Genomic DNA, 19,541 nt, shown 5'->3' with positions numbered 1-19,541 from the left:
AAAAATGACTTGTGTCATGCACAAAGTAGATGTCCTAACCGACTTGCCAAAACTGTAGTTTGTTAACAAGAAATTTGTGGAGTGGTTGAAAAAGGAGTTTTAATGATTCCAACCTAAGTGTATGTAAACTTCCGACTTCAATTGTAGCTTTTTCAGAGGTCGTTTTCCTCTGTAAAAATCTAGCCCAACCAGCCTCTTTTAGCTTGGCCTGAGAGAACCAAACCAACTGGCTTTCAACTCTGAGTATCACCAGAGTATGTGAAAGTGACATGTTATGGTGAAAGTTTTTTTCACAGAGAGCAGAGTGACAGCTTAATGTGAAGTAAAGCCAATGATTTGTTTTATACCTGGCTTCATGTAGCATGATTAGCCTAACATAGCCTTTCTTCTTCTCCCCTCTCTTCTCACTTCCTCCTCTTCCTCCCCTCTCCCTCCACTTCTGTCCCTTCACCTCTCCTGCCAAACTCTCCCTTTCTCTCCACCACTCTCCTTTGCTCCACTCCCCTATCCTCTCTTCCCCTTTTCCATACTATTTTCTGTTCTCAGGAACGAAGTGAGGGCATGGCAGCTTGTGTGGACGTGGCCTCTGGTGAGGTGGGCCAAGCAGGAGATGTAGGTGTCAAGCCTGAGCTTGGCCCCAAACCTTGCCTGATTCCCAAACCCTTTTCACTGCAGAGGAACACCACATTCCGCTCCATCCTAGCCCCAAAGACACCCACAACCATTCCACAGCCATCTCAGACCACGCCCACTACCTCCAGCAAACCAGAGCCTTGTCAGCCTATTAGTGCCCCTGTGTCTGACTCAAGCAGCGTTGTGAAACTTGATGCAGAGAGCACCACGATACCTGAACTGACCAATGCTCTCGAAGTTCCTTCAGCCATAACACCCAAAACCAAATCGACCCACACTACTGAACAAAACCAAACTGCTCTTTCCACATCCCTTACTACCCCAAAATCTGAGCCACCAGCTAGTACCACATCTGACCCAACTGGAACCTCAGAGGCAAATCAAGTCAGTCTATCTGAACTGGACGAACATGGCCCCTCTGATACAGGCCACTCCGCCACAGGAACTGAGGCTGTACCATCACCATCAGTCACCTCAACTCCTCTTCAACTGCAGTCTGAAAACACTGTGAGTGAGCCCACCCCTGCGGTCGTCAGGCGCCATGCTGGGAAGGATCAGGCAGCCCACTTGGGAGGAGGCAGGAAGCGGCTGTCCATGGAGCTCACCTCCAGGTTTGAGTCGGCCGGCCTCTCACTCCCCTCACAGCCACCAGCTAACCAGGAACGGGAACAGGTGACCATGAGAGAGACTGCAGTCCCCAAAGTGTCAGTCCTCAGGGCGAAAGAGGAAGAGAAGGTCACTGATTCACCAGGGTCACCGTCTGACCCGGAGTGCAGACTCAAGCACTCAACACCACTGAAGGAAGAGAGGGATGGAGAAGGGGTGAAGGAGGAAGGAGAAAAGAAAGGGAGCAGCATACAACGGAGGATCAGTCTGCTGCTGGACTCCTCCTCGAGGCCAGAGGCTCTGACCAATAGGGAAGAAGTACCACGTCTAATTAAACAAGCAGTCAGTTCTGGTGGTGTGAAACAGCGGATCAAAGACTGGGCAGCAGACACACCTCCTGTTCAGGCATCCAATCAGAGGGTGGATGTTGCCCCTCAACCATTCCCTGTCAGAGTTCACCCTGTGTTGACTGCCACTGTGGGGTCGTTGGCGACGAGCAAAAGTGTTCAGCTAGCTCCTCGAGAGGACAAGGCTTCCACCCTACTTCACGCTGGACATTCTGGGATAGAAGATGAGGAGGAGGATGATGAAGAGGAGGATGAGGAAGTGGAGGAGGGAGAGAAGGAGGAGGACGTGGTACCACTCTACAAAACAGAAGGGATGCTTCTTGGACAGGAAGATGGAGGGGAAAAACAGGAGCTAGTGGTTGATCAAATAGGGAAAGAGATGGAGGCTAAGGTGAAAGAGGAGGAAAAACTTGCAGAAGTGGATCAATTAAAACAGCTGGAACTAGAAGAGAGACAGGCAGAAGATGAGAGGGAGAGAGAAAGACAAAAAGTAGTGGAGAGGGAAAGGGAGAGACAGAGAGAGGAGGAGAGGGATAGGGAGAGACAGAGACAGGAGGAAGAGAGAAAGAGGGAAGAAGAGGAGGAGAGAAAAAGACAAAGAGAAATGGAGAGGGAAATGAAGAGACAGAGACAGAGAGAGGAGGAAAGGGATAGGGAGAGACAGAGAGATAAAGAAGAGAGAGAGAGAAAGAGGAAAGAAGAGAAGGAGAGAGAAAGACAGATAGAACTTGAGAGGGAAAAGGAGCGACAGAGAGAGGAGGAGAGGGATAGGGAGAGACAGAGAGATAAAGAAGAGAGAGAGAGAAATAGGAAAGAAGAGAAGGAGAGAGAAAGACAGATTGAACTTGAGAGGGAAAAGGAGCGACAGAGAGAGGAGGAGAGGGATAGGGAGAAACAGAGAGATGAAGAAGAGAGAGAGAGAAAGAGGAAAGAAGAGGAGAGAGAAAGACAAAGAGAAATGGAGAGGGAAATGAAGAGACAGAGAGAGGAGGAGAGGGATATGGAGCGACAGAGACAAGAGGAGAGGGATAGGGAGAGACAGAGAGAGGAGGAAGAGAGAAAGAGGGAAGAAGAGGAGGAGAGAGAAAGACAGATTGAACTTGAGAGGGAAAGGGAGAGACAGAGAGAGGAAGAAGAGAGAAAGAGGGAAGAAGAGGAGGAGAGAAAAAGACAAAGAGAAATGGAGAGGGAAATGAAGAGACAGAGACAGAGAGAGGAGGAAAGGGATAGGGAGAGACAGAGAGATGAAGAAGAGAGAGAGAGAAATAGGAAAGAAGAGAAGGAGAGAGAAAGACAGATAGAACTTGAGAGGGAAAAGGAGCGACAGAGAGAGGAGGAGAGGGATAGGGAGAGACAGAGAGATGAAGAAGAGAGAGAGAGAAAGAGGAAAGAAGAGAAGGAGAGAGAAAGACTGATAGAACTTGAGAAGGAAAGGGAGAGACAGAGAGAGGAGGAAGAGAGAGAGAGAAAGAGGAAAGAAGAGAAGGAGAGAGAAAGACAGATAGAACTTGAAAAGGAAAGGGAGAGACAGAGAGAGGAGGAAGAGAGAGAGAGAAAGAGGAAAGAAGAGAAGGAGAGAGAAAGACTGATAGAACTTGAAAAGGAAAGGGAGAGACAGAGAGAGGAGGAAGAGAGAGAGAGAAAGAGGAAAGAAGAGGAGAGAGAAAGACAGATAGAACTTGAGAAGGAAAGGGAGAGACAGAGAGAAGAGGAAGAGAGAGAGAGAAAGAGGAAAGAAGAGGAGGGAGAAAGACAGAGAGAACTTGAGAAGGAAAGGGAGAGACAGAGAGAAGAGGAAGAGAGAGAGAGAAAGAGGAAAGAAGAGGAGGGAGAAAGACAGAGAGAAGTGGAAAGGGTAAAGGAGAGAAAGGAAGGAGAGAGGGGGAAGCTTAGGATGAAAGAGGAGAGATTGAGAGAGAAGAAAAGGGAGAAACTCAAAGAAAAAGGGCAAGAAATGGAAATACAGAGAGAGGAGGAAAGGATGCAGGAAGATGAGATAAAGAGAGAAGAAGATTGGGAGAAAGAAGAAGCAGAGTCCCCAATCCAATTCATCACTCTTAAACCTGACCAACCTTCCAAGCCAGAGCCTCCTTCTACCTCAACTACCATCCCCATCATAGAACCCATACCAAAGGAAGAGAAGCAGCCTCACATCGAGGTGGTCTACGACGACTTCTCTGTCAAAGAGGAGAAGCCTCTTATCAAGATGGTCTATGATGATTTCTCCGTCAAGCCCCGGCGGTGGGGGTCTCAGGCCAGGTTCCTTGCTGACCGTGCCCAGGTCGAGTCACCCTCCCCTGGAACAGAGGAGCCTGCGTCACTGGGCTCCTGGGAATTCGACCTCCAGAGAACCGTTGTTGACACCCAGGAGCCAGCCCAAGAGAGTCCAGTTTGTGTCAAACCTCACCCAGCCGAGAGGGACCTAGAGGGGGGAGTCCCCACCCCGAAGGATGGGACAGAGAATAAGAAGGAGGAAGAGAAGTATAAGGAGGAGGGCACCAGCATGGACACGGAGGAGGTAAGCAAGGGGAATGTCAACTGGCGAGAAAATACGAAAATTATAACACAAAAAGGGTATTTAATGGCCTAGGTCATTTTCCTTTCCAACACTGATGTGGACTGAATTTCCATTGGCTTAAACCCTGGTGGTATACTGGGGAAATTGTGTTTCCATAAGAATCCACATAAAGGCACTTATGGGGGTAGCCATAGAGATACTTATCATTTTTATATTTAATTCTGTGCTACAAGCTATTATAACATCTCAAAGCAGGATACACGGCTATTGGCTAAGTATCAAGGTATCCCTTTAATGTGGAATTACCTGCTAAAGGAACAGGTATGAAGTCACTGCTAAAGAAGGCAGTGTGTGTGAGTGTGTGTGTGTGTGTGTAACTGTAAATAGTTGGATCAAGGTGTGTCATTGTGCAATGATACTGACATGCCCTGAAACCAGAACCTATTCACTACCTACACTGCCTGCTACCTAGATAACCATAGGTACAAATAGGTGTTGGTTCAAGGGGTGTGTAATTATACACAGACTCTCTGTCGCTCTTACACACACACACACACACACACACACACACACACACACACACACACACACACACACACACATACACACACACACACACACACACAGACTGGCACACACACACAAAAATACACATACAATACAAATACACACGGTACATACACTAACAGACAATGCCTACTTGGTCTTGGTGATATTTCATTCACCTCTTGTGGTTTTCTACTGAATGAGAAGTTGTCATTGAGCAATAACTTATTGTGGCTCTCTGCTGCCCCCTTGCAGTACAGAGACAGTATTACAAAACACATTGGGATATTTGACAGAATTTAGAACTTGAGTAAAAGTAAATACGAAAGTGTTTCTTTAATGACGAAATTCCCATGGGCAATATAGCTAAGTAGTCTCAAATATCCCCACATGTACGTTGTGTGTGGGCGTGCGTGCTTGCTTCCGTGTGTGAGCGAGAAATAGAAAGTAACCGAGATCGGGACATTTCACTTCCCTTCCATCACTATTGCAGTCTTTGTCTTCCTTTAATTTTACCTTCACTCAATGCATTTCTCTACTAGAAAAGGGTTGTATATACAATGACTTGTCCCATAGTACCAATTATATTGTCTTATGAAATTCTGATTGTTGGTCTGTTTAAGTTCATAAGTATTTTAGTTTCAGGTTGCATATGTCTTTTGTTGTGATCTAAAAACAATAAATAAAATGTATATATAAAAGTAAAAGGGTTGTATACAGGGAGGGAATTAGAATAGCCATATCTCCTCTTTTAGCTGTTTGACATCGATATGAAAAAGGACATTGGGAGATAGAGGAAGGATAGGCCAGCCTAAGGGTGGTGTATAAAGGAGGAAGACAGAGAGAGAAGATATTGTGTACGGATACATAGGGATAAACTGATGAAGAAGTGTTCAAATAGCAATGCCTGAGGCTTCTATGGGTGAGTGATCTCTTTTGCTCATAGAAGAACTAAGAGCTATACTGTATATTGAAAGCTGTCACACTTGTGTTCATTGCGAAAAAGACTAGAGAAGTTAGGGCAGTTAGCATGGCTAAATAGGAAGGTATCTCTTTAGAGCCACACTGTGCACACCACAAATAGTGTAGCTTTACTGTAGAATATCAATCTCGTTCTACTCGCTGAGAAGAGCATGAAATCACCACTAAAAAAGTTAAGCTATTCCACGCACATTAGCAGGACTAAGAGGTAGCAGCTAACAACATGCTGTAGTATTTTGATCATGCGAACACTGCGAAATCTGAATTTGAATTTAGGGTTTAGTGACAGATGCAGATGAAGACAATTTAGACCTACGCAATTAGTTCGTTTTTTTACTCGTTTTTTATTTTAAATTTCATAAAAGCAGATGAATATAGACACATATTAATGCAGATGGGTACAGTTCATGGTACATGGTAAAATAAGTGAAAATATATTAGGTGGTATATTAACATAACAGAAATCATAAAACATTTCCAGCCAGAGATAATCATTATTATATACAAATTGAGCAATAGAAAAAGACACCCAAACCCACACACAAAAAAGTACAAATACAAAACAAAACGTGGGGAGGGGCTTTATTTCATGCCATTAATAGTCTCATTACTGGGCTCCATCTTTTAATACATTTAGGTCTTTATAATCTTTATAATAAAGTGAATGTGTTATTTCTTCCCGCTCATACAGCTCCCAAACCATTTGCACACACAAGTTATATGTTGGGGCGGTTGAGTTTTAACCAAGAACTAGGCAATGTTTTCAACATACGTTATATGGAGACAGCTCCTGTTTCTTTGGTTTGACACAACAACAGCATTTATGTGTAGCAAACATGCAGTTCAGTTTTAATGTTACATTCCTGTAGACTGTCAAATTCTAAGTAAACTCCATTCAACAGCGATTGACATGTTTCCTGTTGGTGTGTGGCCTTGTTTTCTGCCTTACTTACTCATTCTATAGTACTATATCGTGTTTACATGAAGGTACACTCAGAGAAGATAGAGAAAGCAAGACATTTCATAGGCTCCTTTTTTTCTGGTTGGTGTGTGGCAAATGAACTAAGTAGACCAGATCCAGCTGCTGTCTGAACAGGTATAAAGCCAAGCTTGGTGATTTACTGTCACCTGCAATCATGGAATTTTTTGGTCAGGAGTATAATTAATTGTCTGATCCATCCTGCTGACTTGGATGGGATTATGTCATCTTTTCATTAACCCATCAGAAGTCCCACCCAGTTGACTACTTCAACATGGTGAAAGTCCTCAATGGCGCTGCCCATGCTGAAATAGGCTTTGTGGCACGTAAGCCATCTATCCAAGTCTATGTTTTCCTTATATTTAGCTCACTTCCTCAATTCACTTTCATTTGAATGAGTGAGTTACCATTTAGTCCAGTAGATGGTGCTAAATAACCAAACTATATTTACTTGTACAAAAGCTGAAGTTACCTTTCAGTGAGTTCAATTATATTTACTTCCCATCGTGGGAATCCCTCACTCATTTCACTGGTTTCATGCAGATTTGAAAAGTTAATAATGAGCATTGTCAAAGGAGGACAGAAAGTGTGTTACTAGTTACAAGCATTTCGCTATCTCACAATAACATCTGCTAACCATGTGTATATGACCAATACATTTGATTAGATTAGTTAATCCCCTAATCAATGCTCAATATGTATAGGATGTAATTCATCAATATAAAACTAAACAACACATCTGTGAAGCTAAACAGTCTTTTCCATTTAATATTATCTTTATGGTTTTTTTAAGGTGTCAGGTTTCTCCAGTAAGAGCTAGAGGGAGAAAGGCTATTTCTGGCCTGAGAGAGCAGAGTGTCAGTGTCAGTGTGTTTGCTCTCCAAACACAGGCTGAGCAGCCAACCATGAAAGGGCTGTTCAGACTGACTGACTGACTGACTGACTGACTGACTGACTGACTGACTGACTGACAGATGGACTGATTGATAGATGGACAGTATGTAGTGGTGGAAAGTTGCATGCATAACTTAATAAGATATTAGAATCCTGCCTTCACCCTCCATCCAACACTGTTCAACAACCCCACTTCTCTCATGATAGCAATTCATAAATACCATACATGGTAAGACAAGCTAGATCTTGCTCTCTGTCTCTCTCCCTCCGTCCCTTGTCACCCCTCCCTTTGCTGAGAGAGTACCTCTCTCGCTCTCTCTCTCTCTCTCTCTCTCCCTCTCTCTCTCTCGCTCTCACAAACACGGACACACAAACACACAGTGAAAGCAATACGGCTAGAAGTAGGGCTCATCGACTGACAGGAAAGTTCCTCTTCTATTTTCCTCTTCCCCCATTTTCTTTCTCATACATACACAAACATTGTCTCTCTTTCCTTTCTTTCTCTCTCTCTCTTTCTACCTCACACACTCTCTCCACATACCTCTATCTCTCTCTCCCTGTTCCTCTCTCACTCAGTCTCTCTCTCTCTCTGTATCACTCGTTCTCTCTCTCTCTCTCTCTCTCTCTCCCCAAGCCTGAAAAATGTAGATTTTGACTCCGGCACCTGCCCTTACCTACAGCACAGAGAAAGGGCGAGACGGAGGCAACAGCAGAGCAGCACCTTGGTCCAGCCTCACCTTCCCGTGGGATTTTCCACCTTCCTTTCTAACACAGAGCCCAGCTTTGATTGTTGCTCTCTGGGAACGTTCACTCAACTCTGTGGAGATAAAAGCAGAGAATTAAGCTCAACTCACCTGGTTGTGCATGAATGGATGCAAGGAGAAGTCAAGTTTCCCATCTGCTTTTCCCATTTTTCTAAAAGAAATGGGAGGAAGGGTCTGAGAGAACCTGGGAATTCCAGGGTCTTTAACTGCGGGAGAGACAGACAGGTTTGGTTTGTGAACGAGGGAATGTGTCAGAGCAAGAGAGAAAGAGAGAGAGAAAGAGACTTAATATATAAAGAACATGCGAGAGCTTAAGTAGTTGTATGTAGATGAAGAGTAGATATAGGCTAGGTTGGCTGGCTGGCTGGCTGGCTGGGTTTGACATTGAACGTGAACAATACAATAAGGAAAATAGTCTATCAGTTGCAACAGGAGTCAGATTGATAACTTACAGTGTGTTTTCACTTTCAGACTGTTTCTTAGTGTTTGACAGAGTCTAGTTGTCACTGTGTGTGCTCAGGTTTTCCTAGTCCCATCCATTGTGGTGAGCCCTGCGGTGTCAGAGGAAAGTTCTGTTGTATTCAGAGCACATGGTCGGCCAGTTCACATGATTGGCAGGGCTAAAGAGGAAGAGTTGTTTCAGTAAGTGGGAGTGAGGTGTATACAGAAGCATGCTTTGAACCTAAATTGGACTTTGATTAACTCAAACTGGACTGGTTACAGTGGACTTTCCGTGAGGAGGACATGTTCTATCGCTGCCATCTTTGACCTTTGTCCTTTGAAACCAGGAAGTAAATAAAACACAGCCAGGGAAGGAGGACTTCTCAACCTCCACACCCCACACCCCAAACCTTAATCCAACCCAAAAAAGTATTGACCCTTTGTTAGCACATTCCGCTGGTTTCCATATTAACCCGGTCACCACTGTGACCACTCAGCATCATCACGGTGGTAGCCAATAGCCATGCAGAACCTGGGCGGTAAACTGTCCTCCGCCCAGGTCCAGGTCTCTAGCTGGGTGGGCAGCGTGCGTCGTTCCCTACAGGGGGCACTGAACTTAGTCTGGAAAAATGATGATGAAGAGGATGAGGTGGTGAAAGAAGATCAGGAGGAGGAGAAGGTAGAGGAGGAAGAGGGAGAAGGTGGGGGCGGGAGGTTCCAGAGGGCCGTGTCTCCACTGCGTAGCTTTGCCTCCCAGAGCCGGCGATCTCTGAGGTTGTTCTCGGTCCGGAGTCGCCAGCGGATGAAGCTAAGTAGACGGGCAGCAGACACCAGCGCTGTAAGAGAACTCATCTGAACAACGTCATTATCTGCTCTTGAACTAGACTGTTTTTAGAATGAACATAGACCTAAAAGTTCTACTTAGCCAAACAGCTTAATTCCCTAAATAGTCTGTAGGGCCACTACCACTTCTTTCTCCCCCTCCATCCCTCCAACACGTTTCATACCTCTTTCTGCTTATTTCTATCCTTCTTCTCACCCCTCAGAGGCTTGTGTAGGCCTATGGTGTGTGTGTGTGTGTGTGTGTGTACGTGTGTGTGTGTATGCTCCTTGCTATGAATTTCTGCTCATGCTAACCTCACACACCTCTCAAGGCCCATGTTTTCGTGTCCATGTATAGTCTTTCTATTCCTCTCACTGCAGAACACATTTAGCAGAACCACACAGCTGTATTGCATTGCTTACATCTCTGTAATAGAGCTGATGGTGTGGTTTGTGCTGTAGACCTGCAGAAAGGTAGACTGCTTCACGGTGCAACAATATGCCGTCCATAACCACTGTGAGTTTCTCGAAATTATGTGAGTGTGTTTTTTAAAACCCTGTTCTGTCTCGGAAGTGTCCTTGCGTATATTTCTATCAAGCCTGAGGCCTGCACATTCAATGTCTGAACACGTGCATGGGTATTTTAGTGTGTGTGAGTGTGTGTCTATGTGTATGTGTCATTTATCGGTGCATTGTTTAGAGGACATGCAAGCTAGCATTAGGTCCTTTTTCAGTCTGGATGGCTTTGAGCCCCCCCATAACTTTACTGTGAAGCACAGATGTTAAAATGAGGTGTGACTGCTGTGTACTACCTGCTCTGTCTTGACTTGTAACCCTCCCCCCTTAGGATCCCATGTTGGTGTCACTTGTTAAATCCACTTCAATCAGTGTAGATGAAGGGGAGGAGACAGGTTAAATAAGGTTTTTAAGCCTTGAAACAATTGAGACATGGATTGTATGTTTCATTCAGAGGGTGAATGGGCAAGACAAAATATTTACGTGTCTTTGAACAAGTGCGAGGCACATTGGTCTGTGTCAAGAACTGCAACACTGCTGGGTTTTTCATTCTCAACAGTTTCCTGTGTTTTTGACCGAGCTGCCCCGGTCAACTGTAAGTGCTGTTATTGTGAAGTGGAAACGTCTAGGGGCAACAACGGCTCAGCCGCGAAGTGGTAGACCACACAAACTCACAGAATGGGACTGCCGAGTGCTGAAACACGTAGCATGTTAAAATTGTCTGTCCTCGGTTGCAACGCTCACAACCGAGTTCCAAACTGCCTCTGGAAATCCTCTGGAGTGACGAATTATGCTTTACCATCTTGCAGTCTGACGGACGAATCTGGGTTTGACAGATGCCAGGAGAACACTACCTGCCCGAATGCATAGTGTCAACTGAAAAGTTTGGTGGAGGAGGAATAGGGGCTGTTTTTCATGGTTCGGGCTAGGCCCCTTAGTTCCTGTCAAGGTTGTGCGCTACTCGTAAGAAGTCAGGTGCAGGAGAGCAGAGAGTTGTGATCAGGTGCACTTTATTTGGCAGAAGCACAAACGACAGACGCAACTGCGTCAAAAAACCTCCAGCCAATGGCAAAAGTGAATAAACGCGAAAACACTCACAATAATGCAAATGTATGACAATAAACATACTATGGGTCAAAACACGATACCCGGGGAAAAACCAGGCTTGCGCGTAACACTTAACACGTAACAAACCAATTCCACACAAAGACATGCGGGGAACAGAGGAGTATATATATGCAGTGTGATTAGGGAATGTAAACCAGGTGTGCGGGGAACAACAAAAAAGAAATGGAACAATGAGAAATGGAGCGGCGATGGCTAGAAGACCGGCGATGTCGACCGTCGAACGCCGCCCAAACAAGGAGGGGAGCCGACTTCGGCGGAAGTCGTGACAGTTCCAGCAAAGGGAAATCTTAATGTTACAGCATACAATGACATTCTAGAGGATTCTATGCTTCCAACTTTGTGGCAACAGTTTGGGGAAGGCCCTTTCCTGTTTCAGCATGACAAGGCCACCGTGCACAAAGCAAGGTCCGTACAGAAATGGTTTGTCGAGACCAGTGTGGAAGAACTTGACTGGCCTGCACAGAGCCCTGACCTCAACTCCATCGAACACCTTTGGGATGAATTGGAACGCCGACTGCGAGCCAAGCCTAATCGCCTAACATCAGTGCCCGACCTCACTAATGCTCTTGTGGTTGAAAGAAAGCAAGTCCACGCAGCAATGTTCCAACATCTAGTGGAAAGCCTTCCCAGAAGAGTGGAGGCTGTTATAGCAGCACAACTCCATATTAATGCCCATGATTTTGGAACGAGATATTCGACTAGCAGGTGCCCACATACTTTTGGACATGTAGTGTATCAAACAGGGTTGTGAAGGCCATACGGCTCTGTCCCATTGGACCTTAGTCAAAAGTAGTGAACTATATAGTTAATAGGTTGCCATTTGAGATGGAGCCCAAATACACCCAGTCCTCGTGTCTGTCACTGTACTTCCTCTATGAGGCCATAGCCTACTGTACTGTAGGCAAATCCCCTGAGAGAGGCTCATTCAGCCACACAGTGACAAGGCCAGCCAGACCAGAGTGATGCAGCACGATATGAAGCATTGTGCAAATGAAGTCACACAGAGATAATATCTCACTCACTCTTTCTCTCTCTGTGTGTGTAGCCTGACTCACCCCACCCAATCAATCAGCACAAAGCAGTAAAGTAGTTCTGAAGGAAGATGTTTCCCAAATCAAAAGCCGTTCTTCTCCCACTGTATTTACACAAAGGTTGTTTTTGTTGCCGGGTAACATAAAAAACGACAGTAGGTTGGCATGTGTGCCTTGACAAACACTAGTGTGAGGTGAGGTTCAAAGAATGTGTTTGTGTGTGTGTGTGCGTGCCTGCGTGCTCATGTGGTGTTTGTGTTTGACTGTGTCTGTGTGTGTGTGTGTGTGTGTGTGTGTGTGTGTGTGTGTGTGTGTGTGTGTGTGTGTGTGTGCGTACTCGTGTGGTGTTTGACTGTGCATGTGTGTGTGTGTGTGTGTGTAGTGTAGTGTGTGCGTGCGTGCTAATGTGGTGTTTGTGTTTGACTGTGTGTGTGTGTGTGTGTGTGTGTGTGTCTGTATGCATGCGTGCTTGTGTGGTGTTTGTGTATGACTGTGTCAGTGTGTGTGTGTGTGTGTGTGTGTGTGTGCGTGCTTGTGTGGTGTTTGTGTTTGACTGTGTGTGTGTGTGTGTGCGTGCTAATGTAGTGTTTGTGTTTGACTGTGTGTGTGTGTGTGTGTGTGTGTGTGCGTGTGCGTGCTTGGGTGGTGTTTGTGTTTGACTGTTTCAGGGTGTGTGTGTGTGTGTGTGTGTGTGTGTGTGTGTGTGTGTGTGTGCGTGCATGCTTGTGTGGTGTTTGTGTTTGACTGTGTGTGTGTGTGTGTGCGTGCTAATGTAGTGTTTGTGTTTGACTGTGTGTGTGTGTGTGTGTGTGTCTGTGCGCATGGTGTTTGTAGAGGACAGTGTACCCTCTTGTGACCAGCTCATTAAAAGATGCTTGGCTGGTTATTCAACCTCTTCCTTTCGTTGTTGTAGTTACCGCTCTTGGCTTATTGTGTTCTCCCTAAAGTACTTAAGTAAAAGTCGTTTTTTGGGGTATCTGTACATTATTTTACTATTTATATTTTTGAAAATGTTACTTCTACTTCACTACATTTCTGAAGAAACAATTATACTTTTTACTCCATACATTTTCCCTGACAACCCAAAGTACTAGTTACATTTTGAATGCTTAGCAGGACAGGAAAATTGTGAAATTCGCACACTTATCAAGAGAACACCTGGTCATCCCTACTGCACCTGTTCTGGCGGACTCACTAAACACAAATGCATCTTTTGTAAATAATGTCTGAGTGTTGGAGTGTGCCCCTGGCTATATGTACATTTTTAAAACAAGAAAATGGTGCCATCTGGTTTTCTTAAAATAAGAAATTTGAAAATGTTTATACTTATACTTTTGCTTTTGATAATTAAATAAAACTCAGCAAAAAAAGAAACATCCCTTTTTCAGGACCCTGTCTTTCAAAGATAATTCATAAAAATCCAAACAACTTCACAGACACTGTTTCCCATGCTTGTTCAATGAACCATAAACATTTAATGAACATGCACCTGTGGAACGGTCGTTAAGACACTAACAGCTTACAGACGGTAGGCAATTAAGGTCACAGTTATGAAAACTTAGGACACTAAAGAGGCCTTTCTACTGACTCTGAAAAACACCAAAAGAAAGATGCCCAGGGTCCTTGCTCATCTGCGTGAAAGTGCCTTAGGCATGCTGCAAGGAGGCATCTGCCACACTGCAGATGTGGCCAGGGCAATAAATTACTATGTCCGTTCTGTGAGACGCCTAAGACAGCGCTACAGGGAGACAGGACGGACAGCAGATTGTCCTCACAGGATCGGTACATCCGAACATCACACCTGCGGGACAGGTACAGGATGGCAACAACAACTGCCCGAGTTACACCAGGAACGCACAATCCCTCCATCAGTGCTCAGACTGTCCGCAATAGGCTGAGAGAGGCTGGACTGAGGGCTTGTAGACCTGTTGTAAGGCAGGTCCTCACCAGACATCACCGACAACAACGTCGCCTATGGTCACAAACCCAACGTCGCTGGACCATACAGGAATGGCAAAAAGTGCTCTTCACTGACGAGTCGCGGTTTTGTCTCACCAGGGGTGATGGTCGGATTCACATTTATCATCAAAGGAAGGAGCATTACACCAAGGCTTGTACTCTGGAGCGGGATCGATTTGGAAGTGGAGGGTCCGTCATGGTCTGGGGCGGTGTGTCACAGCATCATCAGACTGAGCTTGTTGTCATTGCAGGCAATCTCAACGCTGTGCATACAGGGAAGACATCCTCCTCCCTCATGTGGTACCCTTCCTGCAGGCTCATCCTCACATGACCCTCCAGCATGACAATGCCACCAGCCATACTGCTCTTTTTTTGTGGGGGATTTCCTGCAAGACAGGAATGTCAGTGTTCCACCATGGCCAGCGAATAGCCCGGATCTCAATCCCATTGAGCACGTTTGGGACCTGTTAGATTGGATGGTGAGGGGTACGGCCATTCCCCCCAAAATGTCCGGGAACTTGCAGGTGCCTTGGTGGAAGAGTGGGGAAACATTTATATTTGAGCAATTACATTTACTTTTGATACTTAAGTATATTTAAAACCAAATACTTTTAGACTTTTACTCAAGTAGTATTTTACTGGGTGACTTTCCCTTTTACTTGAGGATTTTTCTATTAAGGTATCTATACTTTTACTCAAGTATGACAATTCGGCACTTTTTCCACCACTGAACACCGTTCTATTGCATCTCCTTGTCTTCTCCATGTTCAGGGAAAGATCTGAACAAGACTCCACAAAATACGGACAAGCATATTTGATGTAATCTGTCAGTTAACAAAAAGATAGTTGATAAGAGTTGACATCATACAGATACCGTAGCTAAGATCATTCATCAGATAACATCATACATACACTGAGTGCACAAAACATTACGAACACCTTCCTAACATTGAGTTGCACCCCCTTTTACCCTCAGAAAAGCCTCAATTCTTCGGGCATGGACTCTACAAGGTGTCGAAAGCGTTCCACAGGGATGCTGGCCCATGTTGACTCCAATGCTTCCCACAGTTGTGTCAAGTTGGCTGGATGTCCTTTGGGTAATGGACCATTCTTGATACACACGGGAAACTGTTGAGAATGAAAAACCCAGCAGTGTTGCAGTTCTTGACACACTCAAACCGGTGCCCCCTGCACCTACTACCATAACCCGTTCAAAGGCACTTAAATATTTTGTCTTGCCCATTCACCCTCGGAGTGACACACATACAAAATCCATATCTCAGTTGTTTCAAGGCTTAAAAATCCTTCTTTGACCTATCTTCTCTCCTTCATCTACACTGATTGAAGTGGATTTAACAGGTGACATCAATAAGGGATCATAGCTTTCACCTGGATTCACCTGGTCAGTCTGTCATGGAAAGAGTTTTGTACACTCAGTGTACATCATACAGGTATTATAAATAGGTCGGCATTCATGGAATGCTCCTTACATTAGCATTATATTGGCCCTCTGGGCAAAAGTGTCAGCTGAGTATCCGTATTTGTTCTATTCCATGCAAAGTTTCCCTCTCCATGAAACTTACCTACATTTTTGATAATGGTCCCTCTCTGTTTTCTCTCTCTCTCTCCCCCATTAGGTTCAGTTGACGTGTTATGTGGGGGCAGAAGAGGGACGTGACACAGAGGCTCTGATTGGTGGAGAGCCAGACAAGCAGTACGGGGGCTGTGACACGAGACTGTCTGAGGATGACTGGTGGGTGCACTGCAAAACAGGGGAACCATACAAGAGTCCTATACTACTGATAAGTATAGTAGGGTGCAGCTCAATAGTCTTAAGTAGCTCCCTCTCCTGGTCTCATCTCTCATTTACCTGCTCTGATGTGAAAAGACAGGATACGGGTGTATCTTAATTGTCTTAAGTAGCTTCTTTACCTTGCCTCCTGTTCTTTGTCTGCTGTGATGTGAAAAGACAGGATAGGACAGCAGAAAGTAGTTTGGCTTCTTCTGACCCTCTGCTGGTTGATTAAACGCATCACAGGGTAGTGTATACCGAACAAAAATATAAAGCAACATGGAACAATTTCAACGATTTAACGGAGTTACAGTTCATATAAGGAAATCAGTCAATTATAATGAATTCATTAGGCCGGAATCTATGGATTTCACATGACTGGGCAGAGGCGCAGCCAATCAGACTGAGTTTTCCCCACAAAAGGGCTTTATTACAGACAGAAATACTCCTCTGTTTCATCAACTGTCTGGGAGGCTGGTTTCAGACGCTCTTTCAAAACTTCAGACGTCTGTGGCATTGTGTTATGTGACAAAACTGCACATTTTAGAGTGGCCTTTTATTGTCCCCAGCACAAGGTGCATCTGTGAAATGATCATGCAGTTTAATCAGCTTCTTGATATGCCACACCTGTCAGGTGGATGGATTATTTTGGCAAAGGAGAAATGCTCACTAACAGGGATGTAAACAAATTTGTGCACAAAATTTGAGAGACGTAAGCTTTTTGTGCATATGGAAAGGTTCTAGGATCTTTTATTTCAGCTCATAAAACCTGGGACCGACACTTTACATGTTGCGTTTATATTTTTTTTCAGTATGTCGTGTCTTTGGCATCATTAAAATGAAGACTGTTATTTTATCAAATCTATTCTCTGTAATTATTATTACGTGATTATTCAAATCATGTAAATGTAATTAACTAGGAAGTCGGGGCACCAAGGAAAATATTCAGATTACAAAGTTATAATTTTCCTAATACAACTTTTCAGATATTTTAATATCTGATCAATTAGTCTTCAAATTAATTAATTATTCTTTACCTCACGTTAGTCTCATTCCAAACGTCGTAAATTGTTGGTTATCTGCACGAAGCCAGTCTTCACTATGAATCATCCATACGTCAATTGTCTCAATCATTTATTTATTAACTAACTAAATAATCACAGAAATGCATAAACAAACAACAAAGTAGATATGGTTACAAGGAAATGATAGGGAATGTGCCCTAGTGGGCTAAACTGATATTACGGCTTGGTGGACAAAAGGGAAGTGGGTGTAGACTGGGAAGTGGGTGAAGACTGGGAAGTGGGTGTAGACTGAGAAAGGCGGGAATTATGCAAATGAGTCACAAAACACTTGATAATTATATTCATTGAAATGCTAATCCTTTGCACATGAACGCTCACTCATTGGGGAATAATTGCAATCAATATATATATTTACACTCAGTGTGTCGTCGTGATCTTTGTTGGAATCGTCCGTCTTTCTGTTGGAAAGTCCATCCGTCTGCCCTCTCTCTCTCTTCCGTGGTTAGAATGGATACTTCAGAGTCCCATTCAGAAATATTCTTATAGGATAGATGTTTCGGCGGTTGTCGGTCCTCGCATTCACGGGTACATAATTTCTAGCTGCAGACTAGTAATTAGTATTGAAAAGTAGCTCTTATTCTGTCGGATTGATAGTCTCAGAGTTTAACTATGTGGAATGGTTAAAAGATTCAGCAATCTACTCAAACCTTAGCTCCCTCTGTGATCGAGGTACTGGTCTGCTGGGAAATTCCCAAGGTGGACGTTATATCCAGAACTGTAGGAAAGTGCTGTCCCATGATGCCAGATCAATGTCTGTGCTCATGGGGCGGGCCTATGACTTAGTTCAACTCCAAAGGGAATTGGAGTTTCCTTCATTAAACAGTTTAAAATCACATTACATAATTTCACAAATAGGTTCATCTTTACTCATTCATTTTATACAACAATTAGATGCAAGCCTCACAACTGAGACTCTTGTATAAACAGAGTTATGGTAATGTGGCTGTATTGTCTCTCATGAGTTTCACAAACATTAAACGAAATGGACCGGTCGTAGCTGGATTCTCCCCCGACCGTGTAAACATTCTCCAAAACATGGACATTGTTCAGTTCTCAAGTTCTGTGATGTGGAAGAGGTTCCTTTGTTCTCCTGTGAAACTCACTCTCTCTATACTGCATGGCCATGAGGAGAGAGACTCCTCTAGGAATTTATGACCTGTGATAACAGAGCCTGGGTGTAGGGGGAAGAGAGAGGTGGTGAGAGAGAGAGAGGGGGGATGGTGCTCGCTGTACCCACAGAGGGCCACGTCATGACAAGTATATAAACAGGCACATCTCCATGGTTTGGTATACCCACATAAATTAATGCAGTAGCAGCTCCCAAGTACCCAAATACTTGTAAATCACTTTTACTTGTCTATGTATGTCACCTTTCTATTTTTATTTTTTACATACTAAGTTCAGATATTTTGCCCACCAACCTGAATCCGTTGAGTTTTTGTAGTTGAATGATGTTGTGATCTCTTTTTAATTTCCCACATCCTCAGTCGGCAGACAACAGAGGACCAGATCTCGCCTGTCATCACACCAGATGAGCCTGACAGTACTTCTCCACTAGAAGAAACAGAGGACCAGATCTCGCCTGTCATCACACCAGATGAGCCTGACAGTACTTCTCCACTAGAAGAAACAGAGGACCAGATCTCGCCTGTCATCACACCAGATGAGCCTGACAGTACTTCTCCACTAGAAGAAACAGAGGACCAGATCTCGTCTGTTATCCCACCAGATGAGCCTGACAGTACTTCTCCACTAGAAGAAACAGAGGACCCATTACCCTTTCCTGATGTAAGTCAAGGCCTATCTGGTACTTTCCATTATGCATGCAAGCATTTATAGGCAATACAGTACTTGATTTTGCTTGTTCCTTTGTGTGTGCATACAGATCTCCGCCCCTCTATTGGACACCAGTGTTCTGCGTGCGAGGGCAGAGCTGAGGAAGAGTCGACGAACCCGCCCCACTCGAGCTTTCCGTCAGAGCTCTACCACAATAATGCTTGAGGAAGACCCAGTCATCGACTGGAGGTTCTATGACTCCTCAGGTTAGTAGACAATTCCAAATCAAAACATAGGACTGACCTTCCCCATGCACTGTAGACCTGAAGGGATCATATAGTTCTAGGAAAAAGGGTAATAGCTACACCTTGCTCTCTGATAGCCTAGGTGGAAGTCCCAATATATACTGCTCAAAAAAATAAAGGGAACACTTAAACAACACAATGTAACTCCAAGTCAATCACACTTCTGTGAAATCAAACTGTCCACTTAGGAAGCAACACTGATTGACAATACATTTCACATGCTGTTGTGCAAATGGAATAGACAACAGGTGGAAATTATAGGCAATTAGCAAGACACCCCAATAAAGGAGTGGTTCTGCAGGTGGTAACCACAGACCACTTCTCAGTTCCTGTGCTTCCTGGCTGATGTTTTGGTCACTTTTGAATGCTGGCGGTGCTTTCACTCTAGTGGTAGCATGAGACGGAGTCTACAACCCAC

At 44.4% G+C, this 19,541-nt stretch overlaps 1 protein-coding gene across 2 annotated transcripts in view; it reads left to right on the top strand.

Moving 5' to 3' along the window:
- Window positions 1-19,541, top strand: part of LOC115150394 (trichohyalin) — a 28,154-nt gene that overhangs the window by 4,689 nt on the left and 3,924 nt on the right. The window contains exons 2-5 of one of the 2 annotated variants that reach the window (XM_029693643.1): window positions 547-4,104; window positions 15,803-15,918; window positions 18,530-18,830; window positions 18,928-19,084. In XM_029693643.1, coding sequence (XP_029549503.1) covers window positions 562-4,104; window positions 15,803-15,918; window positions 18,530-18,830; window positions 18,928-19,084 — 4,117 coding nt within the window. In that variant the 5' untranslated portion in view covers window positions 547-561. Of the gene's footprint in view, window positions 1-546; window positions 4,105-8,095; window positions 9,548-15,802; window positions 15,919-18,529; window positions 18,831-18,927; window positions 19,085-19,541 lie in introns of those variants that run through there. The other variant, XM_029693644.1, reaches the window with a different exon arrangement.

The sequence above is a fragment of the Salmo trutta genome, chromosome 16, assembly GCF_901001165.1.
Source record: "Salmo trutta chromosome 16, fSalTru1.1, whole genome shotgun sequence".
Lineage (NCBI taxonomy): Eukaryota > Metazoa > Chordata > Actinopteri > Salmoniformes > Salmonidae > Salmo > Salmo trutta.
The sequence above is the reverse complement of the archived record's forward strand: the minus strand, read 5'-3'. Positions and strand labels throughout refer to the sequence as shown.